Source organism: Octopus bimaculoides, chromosome 15 (assembly GCF_046866305.1).
Source record: "Octopus bimaculoides isolate indiv1 chromosome 15, ASM4686630v1, whole genome shotgun sequence".
In the NCBI taxonomy this organism is placed as follows: Eukaryota; Metazoa; Mollusca; class Cephalopoda; order Octopoda; family Octopodidae; genus Octopus; species Octopus bimaculoides.
The window spans coordinates 48,338,722-48,364,344 of record NC_142942.1 but is presented as its reverse complement, the minus strand read 5'-3'; the positions used below and the strand labels follow the sequence as shown (position 1 = coordinate 48,364,344).

The following is a 25,623-nucleotide window of genomic DNA, read 5'->3' as shown; positions in this document are numbered from 1 at the left end:
TACGACGGCTTCTTTCAGTTTCCGTCTACCAAATCCATTCACAAGGCTATGGTCGGCTCGATGCTATAGTAGAAGACACTTGCTCAAGGTGCCACGCAGTGGGACTGAACCCGGAACCATGTGATTGGGAAACAAGCTTCTAACAACACAGCGACACCTAGTAATTCTTTAATTCTTTTTTTTTATCTATTTCAGACCTTCCCTACAGACCTTTAAGCTATAGAAATTTCATGTTCCTTTCTCTTTTCATCACAATCTGGTCGGGTGACGTCCCAGACCAATAAGTCATCGGTGGTCTTTCAATGGCTGAACGTCTCATTTGCGCACGTCACGACAACAGACGATGGTTGATTCTGGCCGTTGACAGTTTTTTTTGTCTGTTCATCCACTCAGGGTCCATTATTCCCCATTGACTCAATAAATTTCATCTGCCGAAATAGTTCACATTTATCATGTTGCACCCTATGATGTCAACGTAACCCTGGCTCGGATGCTTACCGTCCACTAAGCATTGCCAAGGGACCACCCGTGATTTGGCCCGGATTGTTCCCATATTCACAGCTGACCTCAGTTCACATGCTTATTAACCTGTAGCTGAGATCCTACACGCTATCGTATATAGATTATCTGCTTTCAAAAATAAGCATTAACTACATATTAATGGTTCAAGTTATTTATTTACAAGTTAGTGCTGCTAAAAGCGTGAAATTCATGAACTAGCAGTTAGGCTGTTGGGCTTACGTTCGATTCCCAGTCAAGTCTTTATATGTAAGGAAACTTTTTTCTTTTGATTCTTTATATTTCTTTATATTTATTTTGTTATTCTGTTTTAAGATTCCATTGTTGTGTCTCGAACCTTATATAATTTACATGTTTTTGGCAGTGTCTCCCACTACAGCCTCCTACTACACACACGCGCTCGCGCGTATGTACATACTGGCATGCATTCATATACATACATACATACGCGTAAAGACACGTGACCTGTTGGACGTTGGATCGAATCCCAGTCAAGTCTGTAGCTCTCGAGAAACATTTTATTTTTCGTTATTCTGTTTTAAGTATCTTCAATTGTACCGCGAAACAGGTGTAACCTTTACATTCATGGTGCGAATCTATATTTAAAATTTCGTTCTGGTATTAGCGGGAAGGTGCATTAACTAGCAGTTAGGATGTTGGCCTCTAAGATAAGAAAAATTTGCACGTTCGATCCCAGAACCGGGTGGCACATTGTTTATTTCTATATATTTCTCGTTTCTCTAGTCTACCCAAGTAAGAATGGGATACTTGCGTTACAAAAACTGCGCTTTGCGACTATTGGCCAAAAATTATATAAATGCCGAATGCCTATGCCCATTAATGGAGACAAGATACTTCAAGAAACATTTCAAGTATTTCCTTCATAAGCTTGTATCATGTTAACTGAGTTTAATAATCTCACACTTTTTATCGGAATAAGACTGGACGGTCACAAGTGGAATGCATTTGATCGTAGATTTGCGAGATCAGGACTGACGGCGGCGGTGGTGGTGGAGTTGGTGTGGAATAGGGGGTTGAGGGTTGGAGGCTATTCCTTCAGAGTTCAAAGGTAAGCGAAGAATGAAGGAATGGAACAGCAGTAAAATTACGATGTAGAAAAAAGGTAATGAGTTATCTCCCTTTTTTATCAAGTTCAATAACTTTGTATCTAATTGCGTCCCTTGGAAGTGAGTATTTATATATAAATATATAAATATATATTGGCATGTTATGATTTAACTCGATAGATTGTAATCTATTCTTCAGAAAAGTGATAAATTTTGTTAAGAGAAGATTTTCGCAAGGTATTCAGTGCTGTATCTTGGAGGTGAGATCTAACATCATAAAGCAAATCAATGGAATCATTTGAGAGTTGAATACAATCTCATGCCAGAACGAAGAGTGGAATGAACAAATAAGTGTGAAAGGGTTGATAGAAAGAAAGAATAGAGTCGTACAAGATTTAAATGAATATATGCTTACATATAAGAGACCAAATGCGTGTGTGAGTGTGTGTGTGTGTGTGTGTGTGTGTGTGTGTGTGTAAGTATGTGTGTGTATACATACTCATACACAATCACACACATACACGATCGTATCCACACAAATACATACATACATGCATACATAGTATTTGTATGTTCGAAGCTGGTTAAACAATTATAGTGATCGACAAAAAAGGAAGTGATAACATAAATATAAAATTTTCCGCCATATTCGAACGAAGCACTAAAAGGTTGTGCCCCAGTATGGCCATAGCGTAAAGCAGCGAATCCAGTAAAAAAAAAAACAACATAATTTACACAAAATTGTAAACAATGAAATGAGATTGTAGGGGGAACAACTTCTGAAACAAATTGTAGATTTACGTCCCTTAGATTTTAATTTTTATGTCTATTACCCTTTTTTGTGTGTATATAAGAGGTTCACTTGTAATTGGAAAGATCGTTATTTTCTAGCATTTTATGTACTTCGAGTTCGACTCCCTTCTAAATCAACTGTACTTTTCATCTGACTTGTGTAATCAAATAACATAGCCGTCCCATACTAGCGTCGAATCTTCCTGCTCCCACCTCACTTCTCACTCTCTTTTCACACGTTTTCTCCCCCTCCCCTCTTTCATTCCTCTCTCTCTCTCTCTCTCTCTCTCGGAAGGGCGGGATAATATGGCAAGATGAAGTGGATTGTTTTTCAATGTATCATGGTTAGTATAAGACATATGTCTGTCTATTCCAGCTCTCCCTCCCTCCCCTCTCTCCCTCTCTCTCTCTCTCTCTCTCTCTCTCCCTCTCTCTCTCTCTCTCTCACATACCTTGCCTACAGGCACCAGTTTTCATGGACGCCAATTCTAAACCCTGAAAATTCATGAATCCTTTTTTAGGAGAGCCACAGCATTGATTTCCTATTGCCTTCTGCCAGGTTTGTTTACAGTTCACTCTGCCACTGACCTGCTCTTTCGAGTTCACTTATGAGACACAGGGCCTATATAATCCTAAGCCAGAGGAACTTGTTCACATAGCATCGAGCATTTCCACACACCGGTGGAGCAGTGTGACACGTGTCTGAGAGCTAGTCCTCCTCCGATTCCTTTATACTTCGGTCTCAGGATCATCTTCTGGTATTTCTGATCCTTTGACTGCTACTTGTTTCACGAGCCAGAGTAGACCTGTGCTTAGAGTGGAATTAGGGTAAACTCTATAATTTCCCAAACACGAAAGATAACTCTTTAAATAACTTTTAAAAGTTACCTCCCTTAAGATCTTTTTTTAAATTAAAACATTTCTTTTTATTTATTTATTTCCGTCAGTTGAAGGGTTTTAGTCGAACAAATAAATCTCAGGGCTTTTATATATGCGTGTGCACACACAAACGACGGGTTTCTTTCAGTCTACCGAATCCGCTCACAAGGCTTTAGTCGGCCCGAAGCTATAGAAGAAGACACTTGCCCAAGGTGTCACGCAGTGGGACTGAACCTAGAGCCTTGTGGTTGAGAAGCAAGCTTCTTACCACACAGCCACGCCTGTACCTTAATAGGTAGAATTTCTTTTTTGTGGTATAAATATATGCATGCCTACAGACAAACAAACAAACACATGATCTTGTAGGTACAGCATGGCCGAACAGTTACAGAGTTCATTTTGCAACCATCTTGCAATCGCAGTGTATAAATTTTTGGCAGGCCGTCATTTTCAACAGCCTTGTATATTATTTATAAGTGGAACTGCGTAGACATTAGCTTAACTGAAACTCGTCGGGTTGATTGTACCTGTTACTCAAAGGGTCCATCTTTGCTACACACCGCATCATGCTAATTCGGCCTGCGGATTACGTCAGAGGCTCAAATATGCAGGGAACGACATTGAACGACATTGAACGACATTTCTGAGCCTATGATCCATATTGGTACTGGATATTTTATCCTGGCTTGTCTCTGGACCGTGACAGTAGTGTGGAGAGGGTCTGTGAAATGCTGTGCAAGCCTTATTGAACCTAAAATATTAGACTGTGCAATCGCCGGAGCAGCGATTATCCGGTGCCCGGTTGAGTAGGAGGGCGCGTAGATATAAACCTCGGCGAAGCCGAGTGCGCGCACGCACATACGCATGCTTGCACGCACAGAAACGTGCGTACATACATACATACATAATACATACATACATACATGTGCAATTAGAACAAGTTTATCGTCTTCACCATTGCAGTATCTGTTCCTACGCCCACTTTTGGTCTTCTAAAATGGTCACTACAAGAACTCAATGAGATACATGTTCGAATTTTGGCTTTTTCTGTGGACAATGGTCAGTGATGGTCTTCCTCGGTCACGAGTGGACAGCCGTTATGTATGTATGTATGTATGTATGAACGTATGTATGGCGTGACTGTGTGGTGATAAGATTGCTTCCCAACCACATGGTTCCGGGTTTAGTCCCACTGCGTGGCATCTTGACCAGGTGTTTCCTACTGTAGCCTCAGGCTGACCAAAGCCTTGTGAGCATATTTGGTAGATGGAAACTGAAAGAAGCCCGTCACGTATGTATGTGTGTGCCCCCGCCCCACTGCTTGACAAGCGGTGATGGTGTGTTTGCATCGTCGTAACTTAGCGGTTCGGCAAATGGAAAAAAAGACGTAATATTGCCAGGCTTTAAAAAAAAATTAGTACTGGGGTAAATTTATTCGACTAACAGATTCAAGGCGGTGCCCCAGCATGGCCGCAGTCCAATGACTGAAACAAGTAAGGAATAAATGATGTATGTGTGTATTCATTTATTCACTTACTTGCTTCAGTCATTTGACTGCGGCCATGCTAGAGCACCGCCTTTAGTCGAACGAATCGACTCCAGGACTTATTTTTTGGATGGATGGATGGATGGATGGGTGGATAGATGGATGGGACGCTAGATGTATGTATACGTATTTTCGTTTCCGGTAGATAACGCATCTGCTGACAGCTGTACTTTTAAAACTCCATCGGTAAATGTGATTTTTATATACCTTGGATTTAGTGTTATCACAATGGAATTAAAACTGAAACTATTATAGTCTCATCACGTCAGAATTAAAAGTGAAACTATTATAGTCTTATTACATTAGAATTAAAAGTGAAAGAATAAGAGTGAAACAATATTCACTTTTGACACGTAATACCGAATTAAGTCAAACGTCAAAAGCGTTATACATCCCTTCGTTATCACAACAGAAAAAATATATATACTACACTGTTTAGACTTCATTACTTTTTTTTCTTTTTACCGCAGCAGACATTCTTCGGATCCTACTGTTTTATAACTTTTTAGGGCTTAGTAAGAAGAGGAAGGGCAGTGGATCGGCGACTGAGCGAGGAAAGGAAAGAAAAGCTTACCGTTATTATTTTTTTTCTTTTCTTTTTTTCTTTTCAGCCTGCTGAAAAACTGAAAGTAAACATGCGAAGGAAATGAAAACGAAATACAAGAGCGGCGGGAAAGTAAAAAATTAAAGTAATTCTGTATTTTAGAAAACGTGAAGAGACTAAAGAATATATTTACATAACATGAAAACATAATGTAGTGAAATAAAAACAGGATTTTTCTGATTTGGCGGACACCATTTTTTATTTAGTGTGTTTTCTACCGAAACACTTTAAAACTTCATATACTTGTATATTTTGTCTTATAGAACAGAGAAAAAGATGTTTTCTATGACACATTCTACCAGTATCCCAAGTTTGAAAGTGTTTAGCACGTAAAAGAAAAAACTGAAAGTAAAATGCGAGGTAAATGTTTCGTTAGAAAACAAATGGTGTCCGCCAAATCAGAAAAATCTTAAAAACATAACATTTATAGGCTTGCAAAAATATGATTACTGAATTAATTCCCTCATATGGGTTCGTGGGAGTAGGATATGAATAAAACATTGCTCGTCCCTCATAGTCAGTGCAGTTTCTTTTTAACCAATGTTCATCTTTCAATTGAATGCGTTTGAATGATGACATTATTTGGGTTCAGGTGTCAAAATTCCCATGCATTATCCGATATGCAGCACTTGATACATCGTTTGTTGCTAGAATAAACGTTGGTACCTGTTGTCGCAAAATGATTTAAAGAGTATTCAAGAAATAAATAGGGAAATTACTCTCAATTCTTCCGTATTTTATATTGTCGTTTTTTTTTTTATTTTTTACTTTCATTTTTCTTTTTACCTCACATTTTACTTTCAGTTTGTTTTTTGTTTTTTTTATTTTACGTGCTAAAACAATACGTAAAAGCAACAACGACACATTGTTAGCTTCAGGCTGAAGATATTGGTTATATATATAAGAACAGTTTAGGTAAGGTTAAACTTTTGTTAAAAAAAAAAAAAAAAAAGACTGAAACATTTGATTGTAAAGTGAACTAAACATACTTGCACGCGTCGTAAACTGAAAATCTGTCGAAGTGTGAATAAAATAAGGTCTGGTTAAAATGAAAGTTGAATATAATTGTAATAAGGTAACATTGATTAAATAAATTCTTGTTAAAGACATCGTAAACATCGAAAGGCATGTTTTGTTTTTAAAACCAATCACCAAAACATTTGAACAAATTTTGTAAACAAACAATAAAATTCATTTCATTTTCAGAAAAATTTTACATACGTTCGAAATAGTTATAACAATAATAAAACAATAATTTTAATAATAAATATTTATGCATTAATTAATATTCTAATATTTTACAAAAACAACGCCACTTTGTTTACAGAAATAACGATTTATACGAAATAAAAACAAAGTCTATATTTGTAAACACATACGCCTGTTAGCGAAATGACGAATCAAATACAGGAAATGTGACAAAATTCGATAACAATATTCTTTGATTTATTTTTTTTCAGTCTTATATTTGTTGAAATATTCCATAAATCCAAGTAAAACAACCTCAAATTTACCAGGAATTCTTTATAAAACATTTCCGTGTGTAATACGAATCTGTTAAAGCTAGGCTCTTGCTACTTGCAATGGCGTCAGGTGGCTATCAGAGTCGCTCGCGAGCATTCACCCCTGTTTATGATGTGATTTCTCCACAGACTGGCGCCAATTTCAGGTGATTATTTATGCCATACCTTTAATCTACCTTTACAATTTACCCGTGGATTGATTTTTAAAATCTGTCTTTGATTTTTTTTTTTTTTGTTATCCCTAACAATGTTGATACACGTTCGTTGTGTTCCGATTTGTTTAGTTTCATTCTTCCTCCACCACAGTCATCTGGTCTGTTAAAATTTAGGTCTTTGGCAAAACATCAAGACCTGGACACACACACACGTACTTATATACACATATATACACACAAATACGTGTGTGTATGTATGTATGTACATGTAAACACAAACATACATACAGCTTATAACACGAGCAAAATGTTCCTGTGTGTATATATATATGTGTGTGTGTCACAAATATATATATATATATATGTGTGTGTGTATATATGTATGTGTGTATATATATATGTGTGTGTATATATATATATATATATATATATATATATATATGTATGTGTGTATACATATATATGTATGTGTGTGTATATATATGTATGTGTGTGTGTGTATATATATATATATATATATATATATAGTATGGTCAAAATACGTAAAAATAAACAAATGTGACTAGGATGTTAGGAAACACCTACATTGCTAGAAATAAGAGCTAAACCACTAATGCTGTAGTTAACGCACATGAATGGAAACATACACTAACAGGGACCATAAAAACGCAATGTGGAACCTCCACTTATAAGTTGGCAATTAGTAGAAATTTACAATAGTTAAAAGTGACCGAAGACTCGCATGGTACTACGTGTATATATATATATGTGTGTGTGTGTGTTATCGTTCACATAACTTGTTTATGTATCTGTGCGTATGAGTATGAAACTGATAAACTAAATACAGTTCACAGTAAAAATTTGCAGTTTTGATGTAACTACCAGCGTCTGTAGAGTAAAACTTTCGAAAGCTGTTTGCCTGCTTTACTGCCTCTGACTGTCACTCACTCTATTGATTGTTTTTCTCTTCCTTCCCTCTCGTGTGACCGACAGGACACATTATGTTTCATTACATGTAAGATTACAGCAGTTGCTTTATTTTCCTATATATTATATGTATGAAAGTCCTTTTACTTCTTGTCTTTGTTTTCCTCCGCCACCACCAGAAATGGGTCATCACACAACAATACCTCATCACATTATTTCAAGGGTGTCAAGAACGGCCTCCCTACAGGCATTGGCAGGAACAGTAATCATGGGCCACGACCCGGACAGGCTATCTGTATTGGGGAAGAAGTGAAAATTGCAGTTCATATGGCAATCGATAACTTCCGCAGTAATGAATGCCAGAAAGGTGAGTTTCCAATATTTGTATTTTATCTTTTGTCTTTTACTTGTTGCGGTCATTTGTAGGCAATACTTACCCAGAGAGTGCAAACCTCCACCAAGGCAACACCAACATCCTCTCAACGATTAGCTGGAGATGATTTTTAAAATGAGAATATCTGAATTAAACTCGTCTGCTCTCACAAACGGGAATACTAAAAATGAACCCAACTGCTCTCAAAAATTAAGTAAAAAAAAAAAAAACAGTAAAAATAATCCAGAATCCTTGTCCGGTACCGGATCGATTGCAAAATCTAGTCAGTTTGTGCCAGTCATAAGGCCAAACATTCCTGAAAGTTTCATCCGAATCCATCCAGCGGTTCTTGAGATATCTTGTCCATTGACAAGCAAGCAAATAAACACGACTTTTTTGTATTTTTAGAGTTGGAGTTTCCTTCTTCCTTGAATGCATCAGAGAGGGCTTACATCCATCGGCTTGCTGAGAGTCTTGGACTGAAATCTAAAAGTCGAGGGTAAGTAAAATTTTTTCCCTTTCAGTATTCATTTGTTTCAGTGGCAATGTATGTGTGTGTGTGTGTACAATATATATATATATATATATATATATATATATATATGTATATATATATTTATATAGTTCATAGATGAGAATTAGATATTCTCTGTATGGAATACACTTACTAAGTATATATATATATATATCCAAAGTTTTTAATTTTTACATTTAAGAAAGAGATTTGACGCCGATGTTTATATCCATGTATTTAATCCTTAAGGAGTCTAATTTAGATTTTTTGAGGTGAAATCTCATGCTATATTGGTAACGATTACAGAGTTTACTTTGAAAAATTATATATATATATATATATATATATATATATATATATATATATATATATATATATATATATATATATATATATATATATATATATATATATATATATATATATATATACATATATATATATATATACATATATATATATATATATATATACATATATATATATATATATTTTGATAGAAAAGGTAAAGTAACAAAAGAAAGAAAGAGACCTTGATATTGTATAAATAAAGGAATTTATCTGTAAATAATATGTGACAATTATTCGGTAGCCATGATAAAACTCTGAGTTTCAGATGCTGGGGTGGAAACCCACGCTGCCATCTCTTTAGTTATCTGGCCATCCATGGGTACCGAATAATTGTCACATACTATTTACAGATATATATATACACACACATACACATATGATGAGGCTGGCATGGTTGTGTGGTTGAGAAGTTGGCTTCCCAATCACATTGTTTTGGGTTCAGTCCCATCGTGTGATGCCTATTTTATTTTTTTTAAATTTTTTTTTTTCCAGGAAAAATTCAAATCGGTTCCTTACAGTTACTAAAAAGAACAACAATGTCACACAGCGCCAAGTTGCCACTTTCAACCTGGAAAAGAACTCAAGACAACACATAAGAACCCTAATGCAAAGATATCCCCTTACAAACAAAGAACGGCAAGATTTATTTCCCAAGCCTGAGAAATCCTTGGGTGATGGTAAGTAGCCACTACTTCTTCGTTACCTTATTACTCAGTTAATTAGTGCCCCTTTGCTTTCATTATTTTTATTTGTTTTATCTCTTAACACCAATCCACCATGAAATTTACCTAGTACTACAATTTTTAATCTTAATCAAAAGACCAAGAATTGGTAATAATACCATCTGCACATTCATGACTGAGTGGTTGTGAAATTCGTTTCTCAACCATGTGGTCCGGAGTTCAGGTCCACTGCACAGCAACTTAGACAATTGTTTACTACTGTAACCAATGCCTTGTGAAGGGATTTGGGAGATAGAAACTGTGAGAAGCTTGAGATACCTGTCTGTCTGTCTATCTATCTCTCTATCTACCTATTTATCTGTCCTTCTGTCTATCTATCTATCTCCCTCTATCTATCTATCTATATATATCTCTCTATCTCTCTCTCTCTACTTATTTATCTGTTTGTCTGTCTCTCTCTCCCTCTCTCTCTCTCCCTCTCTCTCTCTCCCTCTCTCTCTCTCCCTCTCTCTCTCTCTCTACATATATATATATATTGACTTTGCCTTTCATCCTTTTAGACTCGATAAATTAAGTACCAGTTGCATACTGGGGTCGATGTGATCAACTTACCCACTCTCCAAAAATTTCAGGCCTTGTGCCTACAGTAAAAAGGATTATCATCATTATTATTATTATTATTATTTTTATTATTATTATTGTTCTTCTTCTTGTTCTCCAGGCAGAGACATCATGAAAACTTCAGTTGGTCGCCTCAGTAACGGCGTGCCACAGGTTCCTCCTAAAAGTGGAGAATCTACAGTGTCAGGACTTCGCGAGACGTTACCCATCTACCAACATGCTGATGAAATTCTACAAGCACTGGACAGCCACCAGGTTGTGTTAGTAACGGGTGAAACTGGTTCTGGAAAAACCACCCAGGTTAGATGACGTTTTCTATGTATGAAGGGTTGCTGCCAAGTTCCTGGCTTTGGGTAATAGGAAATACAGTAGGATCAGTTAATTATGACTGTATTCAACATATTATAATAATAGGCGCAGGTGTGGCTGTGTGGTAAGTAGCTTGCTAACCAACCACATGGTTCCGGGTTCAGTCCCACTGCGTGGCACCTTGGGCAAGTGTCTTCTACTGTAGCATCGGGCCGACCAAAGCCTTGTGAGTGGATTTGGTAGACAGAAACTGAAAGAAGCCTGTCATATATATGTATATATGTTTGTGTGTCTGTGTTTGTCCCCTCAGCATTGCTTGACAACTGATACTGGTGTGTTTATATCCCCGTAACTTAGCGGTTCAGTAAAAGAGGCCGATAGAATAAGTACTAGGCTTACAAAGAATAAGTCCTGGGGTCGATTTGCTCGACTAAAGGCGGTGCTCCAGCATGGTCACAGTCAAATGACTGAAACAAGTAAAAGAGTATATTCCCCTCTCTGATTCACACACTTAGTGCAGCAGCCCTTCAGTTTTTATAAGTACTGTAAAAGAACTCAGAAAGGAACCAAATTAACTCATATATCAAGGTATTACTGTACTTGTGTTTCAAACATAGTCTGTCCGAGGGTTAAAATATGAACTGGACAGGACCTTATGTTACCAGAGATCAGCTTTCAGTACCTTAGTGGAGTTGGACCTTCCCAACAACCAAGTGGTTGTTTCCCAATGGCATTGTTTTGAATTCAATCATATAACATCATATAAATGATATGAGAACATTGTATAAATCTTTGCTTTCTTTAATAATTTTGCTAAAAGTTTAACACCATTCCATGCAAATATCCAATAGGTGTCACTAGATGGGTGAATTTGCCAATCCATATCATGGGCTCTTAACACCTTGCTGGAATCTCAGGTGCACCATCATGATACACAGCATATTTTGTGCACTTTTTATTTAACCTGCTGCTGCTCAACCTGTTTCCAGTTCTAGCTGTGGTCAATTTCTTCCTGGTCAGTGAGAAAGAGATGAACAGCAAAATCAAAGAAAGAGGTTAGAGAAAGAAAATATTGACCACAGTACAGGACCGGTGTTTGATTTAATTGACCTTGGAAAAATTAAAAGAAAAGTTGCCCTTTGTGAAATTTGAACTCAGAGCTGAGAGAATCGCAGTTATTACTGCGAAGCAGTCTATCTGGCTCTAATGCCTCTGCTAATTACCAATATAAGAAAATAATTAACTTTAAATAATTTGCTGTTTTTTTTCTTGCTAAAGCTGCAAAGGGGTCGTTTTTGATAAAAGGTGGCATTGGAATCCAAAGCATTAAGATCTACTGATTTAATTCTTCCAGGTAATCCATTTGTTGATCTAACCTTACGGTTTAATCCGCTGGCCTAACATGTTTTTCTTTTGTCTTCTCATCTTACTTTAGGTGCCACAAATAATTCTGAATGACCACCACAATAAAGGGAAGCTGTGTAGAATATTCTGTGCCCAACCACGCAGAATTGCTGCCTTATCTATTGCCGAGAGAGTTTCTGCTGAACGAGGAGAAAAGATTGGCCAGATTGTCGGCTACCAGATACGTCTTGAAAGCAAGTAAGAACCACAAACTGGATGTAGATTTTACACTGCAAGCTCAAAAGACACATAAATGCATATTCTTATATGTGTATCCTTTTATTCTTTCAGTCCTAAGGCTGTGGCCATGCTGGGGCACTGCCAATGAAAATATTAACGTTTAAAATACACCATTTTGAGTGTGGCCGTTGCCAGTACCACCTGACTGGCCTTCGTGCCGGTGGCACTACACTCTCAGAGTGGTTGGCGTTAGGAAGGGCATCCAGCTGTAGAAACTCTGCCAAATCAGATTGGAGCCTGGTGTAGCCACCTGGTTCACCAGTCCTCAGTCAAATCGTCCAACCCATGCTAGCATGGAAAGCGGATGTTAAACGATGATGATGCTGATAGGATTCGAACCTATGCAGGGAGACCCCAATGGATTTCTAGTCCATCACCGTAACCACTCGGCCATGTCCATCATCATCAGCATCAAATGGTGTTTTTTACGTGCCACCGGCACAAATGCCAGTAAGGCGAAGCCTCTTCTGCATAAATAAATAAATCAATGAATATAGCAAACTGGAAGTAAATTCATGTGATCACATTTTGGCCAGACCATCGAGTGTTATACATCGCTGGTCACAATGCGCTTTGTACCGTTTTAGTTTTCGAATGATGCCACCCTGTTGGCTTGGCAAGCAGGCCAACATTCCCCCTGATTGGAATCGTGGTCCCTCATAGGGTGACCCATCAGCAGCTGAGTGGACTGGAGCAATGTGAAATGAAGTGTTTTGCTCAAGAACACAGTGCACCGCTCGGTCTGGAATTGAACCCACGGTCTAGCGATTGTGAGAGCAATGTCCTAACCACTGGCTATGCACCCTCACAGATGTAAAATACATCTTGAAAATTTATGCCATTGCACATTTGGTCTTATCATCATCATTGTCAACATTTAATGTCCAATTTCCATGCTGGCATGGGTTGGACAGCTTGATAGGAACCGGCTAGGGATCAGGTTCCATAGTCTGTTTTGACATGGTTTCTACAGCTGGATGCCCTTGTTAATACCATCCACTTTACAGAGTGTACTGGGTCCTTTTTTAATGTGGCACCATCACCAGTGCTGTCTACGTGGCACCAATATCCACACCAATGCTTAACTATGAGCAATATAGGCAAATTATTTTGTACACCTTTATCTAGTCGAAAGTAATTAATTAACAGGGAGTAGGGAGTTTTCTTGGTATGCTTAGTGTAATTTATGGAGTTTTCATTTCTTTCTTTTGCAAGGGTGTCGCCACGAACTTTGTTGATTTTCTGCACCACTGGAGTATTACTGAGGACACTTATGGGGAGTGATGCTGCTTTGAACACTGTTACACACATCATTGTCGTAAGTTGATGTTATTTTATATTTGCATACATCTCTCTCTCTCTCTCTGAGGAATTCTAACCACGTTTGGTGGTTTGCTACCTCAACAGCTCCTTTATAGGATCCAGTGGCTAAAGACATCATCAGGAGGAACCATGTCTGGTTTTGGCCCCTACTCCTCTACCATTTTCAATGTGGTGGAGCCCCCATTTTCAGAGGTGTCTTCAGCTATGGTGTTGAGTGTGTGTGTTTTTTCTTTCTCCTTTTTTCTCTACAGCCAAAAGAAGCATTTGTCCCAGGCTGCCTTCCAGCTGGAACCATGTGGTTGGGAAGCAATGCCTGCACCCATACATTTATGAATTTCGCATAACCATGCTTGCACCTATGCATATTTGTATGTATGCTTGTGTATTTGCATGCAAGTGTGTTTGTGTGTGTGCTTAAAAGTATTTATATTGTTGCTTTTCCTTGATACAGGATGAAATTCACGAAAGAGACAGATACAGTGATTTCCTGCTCATAACCTTACGAGATGTACTTCCACGTTTCAAGAATCTGAAGTTGGTTTTAATGAGTGCAGCATTAAATACTGAACTGTTTATTAATTATTTCAGCAACTGTGCTTTCGTAAGCAGTAAGTACTGTTTTGCTTTAACTATATTCCTCATCTGAACAGTTAGATGAAGCATTGATGATAAACAGGCCCCCGCTTCATGGCACGGGGTCAGTCAAGGGCCTCAAACACAACCACAACTCCTCACTATATGCTATAGACTTGTGCTGTAACCATACCCTTTGACAAGGTCTTCCCTGTCCAGTCCCTGATGTCGTTGCCCCATCTTCATCTTTGTTACCCATGATCTTGTTTTCTGTTCACTCAAATGTTGTAAATTTGGGCATGGAGGTTCTGGACCCCGATAATGTCATCATCACCATCATCGTTTAACACCTGGTCTCCATGCTGGCATGGGTTGGACAGTTTGACATGTAGCTGGCTAGCAGAGAGCTGTCTGAACTCCAACTCTCTGTTGTGGCATGCTTTCTTATTTCTTTATTGCCCACAAGGGACTCAACACAGAGGGGACAAACAAGGACAGACAAAGGGATTAAGTCGATTACATCGACCCAAGTGCATAACTGGTACTTAATTTATCGACCCCGAAAGGATAAAAGGCAAAGTCGACCTCAACAGAATTTGAACTCAGAATGTAAAGACAGATGAAATACCACTAAGCGTTTCGTCCGGTGAGCTAATGTTTCTGCCAGATACCCTAAACCTGGCATGGGCAACCTTCTTCAAGATGAGGGCTGCATGAGACAGGGTCGATAAATTAAGTACCAGTTGTGTACCAGGGTCGATCTTATCGACTGGCCCCCTCCCCCAGAAATTTCAAGTCTTGTGCCCAGAGTAGAAAAATAAAGTTGATGGAGAGTTGTGAACCCTTTCTAGAAGCTCCTTTCTTGACTTATAGTAGTAGTTGTTTAACCTCTGGTATGTCTTGATTGAGCAGACCTATGATCAGAGATAGTCAAACCGTGATCATTCTGTCTTTGTTAAAAGTATAATACATCCAAGGCTACCTTATCCTGGCTCCACATACATCCTTCTTTGTATAGATGGGTAGGATGTGACTTGAGGGAGATTGGGCTTCTGTTTCTAGCAATTCCAGCAACCATATTCAGGCTCCTTTATTGTTTTGTATATTTATGCCACTACGGTAATTCTCTCTGTGATACTGCTCTGTGGAGCAATACTTAATGGGAATCCAGAATTTACAAAGAAATATATACCAAAATTCCCCATTTGCGAAGAAGCTAAATATTCTGGATTTAATTAAAAACATTCGTTTTCATGTGTATGAGTGTGTGTGAAAGTAAACTAAGTGTAATCTATTACTGTATTGTCTATTTATCTTTTCACAGTTCCAGGAACATTATTTGAGGTGAAAGAATATTTTTTAGAAGATGTATTGAAATGGTGAGTTTATTTTCTGCATTAGTATTCCTAAAAACAGCAAATTCTCAGAGAAAGCAGATTTAAAACTGATGAGGATGACAATGATGAATCTGTGAAACAGAATGGAGAGGAGGTTTAATTTGTCTTGTATATGTGTCAATCTTTCCATTTCATCATTTATATATATATATTAATAAATCTCAGGGTAGCAAAAAATTTAGAAATTCTATTTGCTACCAGTGGTATAGCGAGAAGAAAAAAAACTAGTCAATAGACTATATATTATTCATATAAATACATACAGTGTACATTTAAACACATAAGAGAGATGTCCATAATAGGACATCTAACCCGATAGAAAGAGCAATCAAACTCCAAACCACAATTAGGGACAATTTCGAAAGGGAATGAAAAAAACATTTACCATCTATTTCCTGAACCATGGTTTCAAGCTATTTTTAGCAAAATGAAATATTTTGCAAGGCCAGCTATCATCAGCAGGAAAGCCAAGATTAACACATAAAATAATAATATTATTTCTCTTGCTCTCATTTTTCCATGTAATATATATATACATAGGTCTTGCTAGTTACAAAGTGACCTTATGCCATGAGAAAAGCACCTGATACACTCAGTAAAATATATGGTGTAAGGAAGGGCATCTAGCTGCAAGAAAGTATGCCAAAACTAAGACATTATAACGCAAGTGTAGTGCTCCAACTGCTTTGGTCCTGTTGAATTGCTCAATCCTTGCCTGCATGGAAGGTCGATATAAATTGATGATAACCATGATTGTCTGTACACCCCTGCACACGCACACACAGACACCCACACACTCATTCAGTTAACTTCAGTTTGATTAGTGTTAGTTCCCCTTGCATTACACAAACTATATTTATGCACAACAGCATCTATTATATGAGCGATGAACTATTTTCAGGACCAACTATTCCACCAAAGCCATGGAAAGATCTAAAAGAGAATTATCAAATGGTGAGTTTTTTTTTTTAGATTTTATTTTGAATTTCATTTTAGTTAACACCATTCCAGCTTTTACACTTTTAGAAGATCAATTTGTAGCATGTGAACAAAACATTGGACTGCCTCCTGTGCAGGTGGCACGTAAAAAAACACCATTTGATGCTGATGATGATGGACATGGCCGTGTGGTTAAGGTGATGGACTAGAAATCCATTGGGGTCTCCCTGCATAGGTTCGAATCCTATCAGCATCATCATCATCGTTTAACATCCGCTTTCCATGCTAGCATGGGTTGGACAATTTGACTGAGGACTGGTGAACCAGATGGCTACACCAGGCTCCAATCTGATCTGGCAGAGTTTCTACAGCTGGATGCCCTTCTTAACGCCAACCACTCCGAGAGTGTAGTAGGTGCTTTTACGTGCCACCGGCACGAAGGATGAATGGTAAAATTGGCTGCTTGTATTTGTAATTGTATTCTTTTGGTCATTACCCGACGTTCCTGACCAGTGATGAGAATAGACACGAAGACTGAACTGAAGATTGCAAGTTTGGCTATTTTACCATTCTCTCCACTTCTGAAAAATCAAATGCTGGAGCTGGTAAATTACTGTGTCAGCATCTGCAATTTAAGCATCTAAATCAGGCTCCTGCTTCATGTTCTAATTAAAAGAAAAATAATCATAACGAATTTTGTTTTCCCTTCTTTCTAATGTAATTACAATATAGTAATTTGTTTGCACTGTTTCGTGTCTTTTAGTGGAGAAACAACAGAAGCAATTAAGTGACTGGTGTAGCAGAAAATTAAGCCTGACTAACGAATCCGAAGACAAGCCTTACCGAACTAAAATGGCTGGTAAAAACTTGGAAGTGTTAGATAAAGCCCTAGAGGTAATTATTTTTTTGTCAATATCTTAATAAGCGGTGAGCTGGCAGAATCGTTAGCACACTGGGCAGATTGCTTAGTGGCATTTCATCTGCCTTTATTTCCTAAGTTCAAATCCCGCCGAGGTCAGCCTGAACTACAACGAGTTTGTCCCAAAGAGAATGTTTCCAGTTACATTTGGGCCTCCCTCATATATATATATATATATATATATATCGCTTTTATTTTCTCTTTTACTTGTTTCAGTCATTTGACTGTGGCCATGCTGGAGCACTGCCTTTAGTCGAGCAAATCGACCCCAAGACCTATTCTTTGTAAGCCTAGTACTTATTCTATCGGTCTCTTTTGCCGAACCACTAGGTTATGGGGACGAAAACACACCACCATCGGTTGTCAAGCGATGTTGAGGGGGACAAACACAGACACACAAACACACACACATATATATGTACATATATACGACGGGCTTCTTTCAGTTTCCGTTTACCAACTCCACTCACAGGGCTTTGGTCGGCCCGAGGCTATAGTAGAAGACACTTGCCCAAGGTGCCACACAGTGGGATTGAACCCAGAACCATGTGGTTGGTAAGTGTTGGGATGTCTAGAAAGTTAAGGAAGTAATTTTTTATTCTCAAATGCAGGATAACGCTAATAATATAGCATGAACAGTGTAGCTTAAAGGTAGAGCACTGCGACACATAATCACAGGGGTGTGAGTTCAAGTCTCATGGCTGGCCGCTGACACATTTTTCTTTTTTATGTCAAGTTATATACAAAAACAATTTAACATTGAGGTGAATGACTACTCAAAACTTTTTAGTAAAGGACATGTTTAATAAACTTCTAGAAGGAAAAGCTGACAGTAACTTCAAAGTTTCAGCTTACTCACCTTTGTTAGACAAAGCATGACAACACTTCAAAGTCACTATCAACCTTTTGCATGTAATTGTGTAATGTATGTATCATGCTGGCATGGAAAACCGATGTTAAACAATGACGATATATATAAATGTATATTCTTTTATACCTTTCAGTCATAAGGCTGTTACCATGCTGGAGCACCATTATCATCATTTAACATCCATTTTCTATGCTGGCATGGATTAGATCTATCTACCTGCCAGTCTGTCTATGTATGTAGTTGCCATGGTTGATAATTAAATCCACAATTTTGTTTTATTCTCTCTCTTTTTATTTCCCTGTGTTCCTTTCTGTTGAAGAGCGTAGACTCGAAATGTAAAAGACTTTTTCACTTTCCTGAGCGTCAAACTAATACATCTGCTTGTTGTTTGTACACCTGTCTTCTTGCTGGTGGCACGTAAAAAGCACTCACTACTTTTTCGGCGTGGTTGGTGATAGGAAGGGCATCCAGCTGCAGAAAGATTGCTAGATGAGATTAGAGCCTGGTGCAGCCTCCTGGCTTGCTAGTCCCCAGTTAAACTGTCCCGCCCATGCCAGCATGGAAAACGGATGTTAAACGATGATAATGATGATCTATATATATATATATATATATATATATATATATATATACACACATATAAGAATAGTTAGTGTGTTTAATGTATATTTGTGAATGTTGATGTGGGTTTGTCTGTGTGTTTGCATTAAAATGGAGATCTAACAATATTCTTTTTCTCTGTTTCTTTTTTTCTTTTACTCCTCCAAGAAGTCTGTAGAGGAGAAAGACGAACTTGAACCCTGGTTGATTAAAGAAATGGATCAACTTCTCACGGATGCTTGGCTCACTGACAGTGAAGAAGCTTTTGAGCAGATTTTCAATTTAATTATTAACGAGAGCATCAGTGGTAAGGATCCTTAATTATTTTACCTGTTCACTTGTAGTCTGTTCACCATTAGCAATTCCATTTCTTGGTTTCAGGTTCAGTCCCACTCCATGGCACCTTAGGCAAGTTTTCTTTGTTATATCCCTGAGGTGACCAATACCATGTGACTGGTATTCTGGAGCTTCTGATGAAAGAATATGCTGTCATCATCATCATCCTCACCATCATCATTTAACATCCACTTTCCATGCTGGCATGGGTTGGATGGTTTTACAGGAGCTGGCAAAACAGAGAGCTGCACCAGGGTCCAGTTGTCTGTTTTAGCATGGTTTCTATGGCTGGACACCCTTCCTAACACCAACCACTTTACAGAGCATATTGGGTGCTTTTACGTAGCACCAGCAGCTATGAGCCCACAAGACTAGAGATGCTCAGCTGGAGAGGGTTGCAAGGGACGGGCCTGTACACAAGGACAACCATACTTTTACTTAGCTTCACATGTCTTTCCAAGCACAGCAAACCACCAGGCGTCTTGGTTCTCTGTCTGTCATCCCCTCTGTGAATCCCAATGACAGGCTTCTACACAGTTTCCATCTACCAAATTCATTCACAAGACATTGGTCAGCCAAGGGCTATAGTAGAAAACATTTGCTCAAGGTGCCATGCAATGGGACTTAACCTAGAACCCATGTTGCAAAGTGAGCTTTTTAATGACCCAATGTCTATTTTTTTTGGTGGTAGGGGTTCCTTTATTTTTGTTTTGTCATCATTTCTCATGTTTTTTCCTTCTGTTTGTCATAGTCGACTACAAGCATTCTGAAACCAGTGCGACAGCGTTAATGATAGCCACCGGTCGAGGCTACTTTGATGTAGTCGAAAGGTTGTTGAGTCTGGGAGCAAGCGTCAATGTCCAGGCATCCAATGATTGGACTGTCTTTGAATGGGCTAAGAAATTCCAAAGAGCTGAGATTCTGGAGCTTCTGGAAAGTTATCGGTAAATATAAATTTTGTACTTGTTTTATCTTTTTGTCTTTTTACTTGTTTTGGTCATTAGACTGTGGTCATGCTGGGGCACTGCCTTGATGAGTTTACTCAAACAAATCAACTCCTGCACTTTTTTGTCTTTTTAAAGTCTAGTACTTATTTTGTCAATCCTTTTTTTTGCTGAACTGTTGTGGCTGTGTGGTAAGAAGCTTGCTTCCCAACCACATGGTTCCGGGTTCAGTCCCACTGCGTGGTACCTTGAGCAAGTGTCTTCTACTATAGCCTCAGGCCGACCAAAGCCTTGTGAGTGGATTTGGTAGAGGGAAACTAAAAGAAGCCCGTCGTGTGGCACTCGTGCCGGTGGCATGGGAACAAAACATTGGACTGATTCCTGTGCAGGTGGCACATAAAAAAAACACCATTTTGAAGTAGTACGAACTCACTACCTCGTGATTGCTCGATGCTCTAACCACTGAGATTTATAGCTTTGAGATTTTGATAATATATTTATTTTTGTGTGACGTTGTAGGGTTGGTGTAAGAGGTTGGATCTGACCAGTTTGAACTTTAAAACAGGTGGAATATTTTGGTCTGGTATGACTGGTTTAGATACGAAAGGGTTAACACTGTATAGCTTCTTACTTGGTACTATGTCCACTCTGTTGACATTTGCATGTTTCCTTTTATTTCTGTAACCATTTTCTGCATTGTGTGTGATAGGAATTCTCCAGAGGACAATGTCACATCGGACACAGTTCTAGTGAAGTCATCTGAAAATATGACACCCCAAGACAGAGAACTTTTGAACATCTACCACCAGTGTTTTGATGATGACAAAATTGACAAAGACCTCATCATGTATCTTATCCATAAGATATGTACTACTTCTTCTGAAGGTAAGTTGTTTTTTTTTTTAAATTTAACTCAACCATCTCAGCTCATCTCTACTTGGATCAAATGACATGCGAATAACTAGTTTTGTGGAGCAGAAACTGTTGTAGTAGCAAGAGAAAATGTGGAGTGAGGAGACCACACATCTGAAGACCAGATGTTAGCGAAAGACTTCTTGTAAATGAATCACGTTGGTTCCTTTTCGAGTTTCACATACAACCACATTATTCAAGTTATTCTTTTATTAGATGGCTGTGTGGTAAGTAGCTTGCTTACCAACCACATGGTTCCGGGTTCAGTCCCACTGCGTGACACCTTGGGCAAGTGTCTTCTACTATAGCCTCGGGCCGACCAAAGCCTTGTGAGTGGATTTGGTAGACAGAAACTGAAAGAAGCCCGTCGTATATATGTATATATATATATATATATATATTTATATATATATATATAGATATATAGATATATATATGTATGTGTATTTGTGTGTCTGTGTTTGTCCCCCCCACCATCACTTGACAACCAATGCTGGTGTGTTTACATTCCCGTAACTTAGCGGTTCGGCAAAAAGAGACTGATAGAATAAGTACTAGGCTTACAAAGAATAAGTGCTGGGGTTGATTTTCTCGACTAAAGGCGGTGCTCCAGCATGGCCGCAGCCAAATTACTGAAACAAGTAAAAGAGAGTAAAGGTGATATTTGAGGGAGATTTGGTTGCTCTGTCCAAAAGGTGGAGCGATCATGTAAACGCCTGCATTGATTCAGCATAATAAAGTTTGCACAGAAAGTAAAACTGTGAAAGGAAATGATTTGAACTTCAGTTAAACTAACTCTTGGTTACTGGCTGTGTGATTAAGAAGCTTGCTTGCCAACCACTTGGGTTTCGATCTTGTGTGACACCCTTACCAAGTACCTTCTACTATAGCACCAAACCAACCAAATCCTTGTGAGTTGATTTGGTAGAGGGAAACAGAAGAAAGTCTTTGTGTGTGTGTGTATTATAAGCAATGTGGATTTCATTTTTATAATTTTTTTTATTCCAGGTGCTATTCTTGTGTTTCTTCCTGGCTATGAAGATATTGTTGGTGTGAAAGAAAAAATTCTGGAAGAGAAAAGATTTGAGAGTATCAGGTAGGTAACATTCCCCCCCCCCCCCCAATCTCTTGTCTCATCACTCTCTCTCTCTCCCATTTGAAAACAATATATATATATATATATATATATATATATATATATCATCGTCGTCATTTAGCATCCGTTTTCCATACTGGGATGGGTTGGATGGTTTTCTGAGGAGTGGCTAGCCAATACGCTGCACCAGGCTCCAATCTGATCTAGCAAAGTTTCTACAGCTGGATGCTCTTCCTAACACCAACCACGTTTAGGTTGTGCTTTTTACATGCCACCAGCATGGGAGCCAATCAGGAGATACTATATATATGTGTGTGTGTCCGTGTGCGTGTATGGTTCAAAATTGTACAAAGTGCAAAAACAAAAGACAGAGACAGGGAAGGAACAACAGACAAGATGTATTAGTTTGATGCTCAGGTAATAGAAAAGGTTTTGATGTTTCAAGCCTATGCTCTTCAACAGAAAGGAATATATATATATGCCCCTTGTGGGCAATAAAGAAATAAGAAACTATGAAATCATATTTACAATAACACGTGTAGCATCAATTACACTCGAGTAGTACCATGTCATTTAAAGTCTTTGGACTTTAAATATGCCAAAACTAGACTTGAGTTTGGTTTTTATTTCTGATGAGAATTATCCTGTTTATTTGTCGTTTGTCATTAACCATTTCCATGTTCCATTTTGACTTTTCACATATATGTTTATGACCTATATATGTTTATGACCTATTTTCAGATATATTCTCTTTATGCTACACTCCTCTATGCAGTCACTGGATCAGAAACGAGTTTTTAAACCATCTCCTCCAGGAGTGAGGAAAATTGTACGTAACCTATTATTTCTGTATGTAACCCTTTAACATTTAAACTGGCCAAATCCAGCTCTAATATTCTAGTTGTTTTATGTTCAAACCAGCTAGCCCTGCCCTTGCACACATTCCCTGCAATATCATTCTGAAAATATACAATCGCATCAATCAAATCTTGAATCTATGAGATAATGCAGGATCAATCCAAAACAATGCGAACAAATAAGCGCTACATTTGAAAGAATAATCAGAATGGTAAAGGGAGATAACCTTAAAAGTCACGTTCTCTTTTCTTTTTCCTTGATGCTGTTTTCTGAACAATTTTTGTCAATTTAATGTGACAGTCCCCTGAAGGGAATAATACTACTGCTATTTAGCCCTAAGAAGCAGCACTGCTTCCTGTCAGCCTTGACACATTTTCTGTGTCCTTATGTTTACAAGGGACACAGAAAATGTGTCAAGGCTGACAGGAAACAGTGCTGCTTCTTAGGGCTAAATAGCAGTAGTATCATTCCCTTCATGGGACTATCACATTAAGTTGACAGCATACAACTACTTTATCGCATCACTACTGCATAAATCTCTCTGAGAGATTTAGGAATGTATTAGTTCTATTTTGTCAATTGTTATATTGCATGTAAGAGGAGATAACTCCTTAAGACAGAACAGATTCCAAGATTATTGAATTATGTGGTTGACAGTGGTATTGTGGCAATAAATTTGGCATACTTCTTCATCCAGAAGGCCATTCATTGGTAGTACAGGTAGTTGTTAACCAATATTATATTCAGGTATTGGTATTTTGATGATGCTTCCTTTAGTTATTTATTTATTTATTTATTTTTTTTTTTTACATTTATTTATTTATTCTTCAGATTCTCTCAACAAACATTGCTGAAACAAGTCTCACCATTAACGATGTTATCTACGTAATTGACTCAGGGAAAATGAAAGAGGTTAGTCTCCTCCTCTTCCTACTTCTCCTTCTCCTCCACCACCTCCTCATCCTTCTCCTTGCTTGCTTGTTTTGTTTATATAATTTGATATTATTAATTGTGGGTCATCACCGAGGCAAGGGACAAGAAAATCTAATTTAGTTTGTCTTTATTTTCCAGAAATCCTTTGATGCATTTTGTTCTGTGACCATGTTAAAAACTCATTGGGTTTCCAAAGCAAATGCTTTACAGAGAAAGGGCCGGTAGGTATCAATTCACCATTTTTATTTGTTCACAGTGTCTGCTTTCTGGTCTCTGTTGCTGAAGAAGAAATAAACACTCTGAAATGAATGCATCCAGCAGTCTGGTTAGGGGGCTCCATGATCTGACTCAGTGTGTTTACACCTATTTGTATACAGTGAGACATTTTCTCTGTGACAAAACAGATTCAAATATGCCTCTCAAGTATATTTCAACTAGCAACAAGTTTGTATTTGTACACATCACTGTTCAGTGTTGTCACCCCGTATTTTATTATTTACAGTGAGCTGATGAATAGGGCAACTAGTCACTGAGCAATGCCGGGAACATCGTAAGAGGGACCCGTCTCTCGACACTTTGCAGCATCTGTTGCTGAAGAGCAGATAACTGCTGTGAAATGCATGCATCCAGCCATTAGTGGAGGTTATAGACTGATTCAGTGTATTTACACCTATTTTTCTTCAACAAGAAATTCTCTTCATGACAAAATACAGTGACTGGCTTTCTTATGGGTTCAAATTCGCCTCAAGCATATTTGAATTGGTAACAAGTTTGTATTTTTATTCGTGTCCCCAGTTCTTTGTTTTATTCAGCATATCGATGCGGTGCTGTCATATCCATCTGCTTAAGAAGTTAGTTTCTCAACCAAGTAATTCTAGATTTTGATTTCTCTATGTGGCATTTTCAGCAAGTGTCTCCTACTCTACTTTCCTCTTAGCCAATGCCTTATGTTTTGGAATTTGGTTAATGGAAACTCTGTGAGTACCTGTTGTGTGTGTATCCCTTTTGCTGCCGACTTGCCCGAGAATGCTCCTGGTTCTGTGGTACAAACTTCTTGTTTTCAAGAGTCTTTAATTAAAACCTATCAAAAACTCATCTTAATTTTGTTCCAAACTCCAGTTTAATAATGACAACGTATTTTTCTAGATTTTTCATTTTTTTCAAAATTACTGAAATAAATGCCAAATATTTCAATAGAAATTTGGCTTCAAAACAGTGATCTGAACTAAAACGTTACCTCCGAAATTCATGTCAATTTATGTTCCAAACACTAGTTTAATAATAGCAAAGTATTGTATGAAATTCTTAATGATTTTCTAAATTAATTGAAGCAATGACTGTGTTTCAACAGAAATATCATAAAAAGGCTGTATTTGCTTAAGTTAGTTTATTGAGTTGTAGCCATTCTCAGCACC

At 38.0% G+C, this 25,623-nt stretch overlaps 1 protein-coding gene and 1 long non-coding RNA gene across 4 annotated transcripts in view; one reads left to right on the top strand and one right to left on the bottom strand.

Moving 5' to 3' along the window:
- Positions 1–6,531, bottom strand: part of LOC149132521 (uncharacterized) — a 34,085-nt gene extending 27,554 nt beyond the window's left edge. The window contains exons 1-2 of the long non-coding RNA XR_016244463.1: positions 6,397–6,531; positions 5,378–5,426 (exon numbers count right to left, since the gene is read on the bottom strand). This is a non-coding gene — a long non-coding RNA (uncharacterized LOC149132521). The remainder of the gene's footprint in view (positions 1–5,377; positions 5,427–6,396) is intronic.
- Positions 6,207–25,623, top strand: part of LOC106875080 (3'-5' RNA helicase YTHDC2) — a 57,056-nt gene continuing 37,639 nt past the window's right edge. Inside the window, exons 1-19 of one of the 3 annotated variants that reach the window (XM_089363835.1) lie at positions 6,207–6,322; positions 6,868–7,076; positions 8,192–8,379; positions 8,794–8,884; positions 9,743–9,927; positions 10,655–10,854; positions 12,299–12,465; positions 13,723–13,825; positions 14,282–14,438; positions 15,728–15,782; positions 16,702–16,754; positions 17,503–17,633; positions 19,301–19,436; positions 20,217–20,409; positions 21,119–21,294; positions 22,330–22,417; positions 23,159–23,246; positions 24,107–24,187; positions 24,347–24,429. In XM_089363835.1, coding sequence (XP_089219961.1) covers positions 6,991–7,076; positions 8,192–8,379; positions 8,794–8,884; positions 9,743–9,927; positions 10,655–10,854; positions 12,299–12,465; positions 13,723–13,825; positions 14,282–14,438; positions 15,728–15,782; positions 16,702–16,754; positions 17,503–17,633; positions 19,301–19,436; positions 20,217–20,409; positions 21,119–21,294; positions 22,330–22,417; positions 23,159–23,246; positions 24,107–24,187; positions 24,347–24,429 — 2,261 coding nt within the window. In that variant the 5' untranslated portion in view covers positions 6,207–6,322; positions 6,868–6,990. Of the gene's footprint in view, positions 6,323–6,770; positions 7,077–8,191; positions 8,380–8,793; positions 8,885–9,742; positions 9,928–10,654; positions 10,855–12,298; positions 12,466–13,722; positions 13,826–14,281; positions 14,439–15,727; positions 15,783–16,701; positions 16,755–17,502; positions 17,634–19,297; positions 19,437–20,216; positions 20,410–21,118; positions 21,295–22,329; positions 22,418–23,158; positions 23,247–24,106; positions 24,188–24,346; positions 24,430–25,623 lie in introns of those variants that run through there. The other 2 variants (XM_089363833.1, XM_089363834.1) reach the window with 2 other exon arrangements.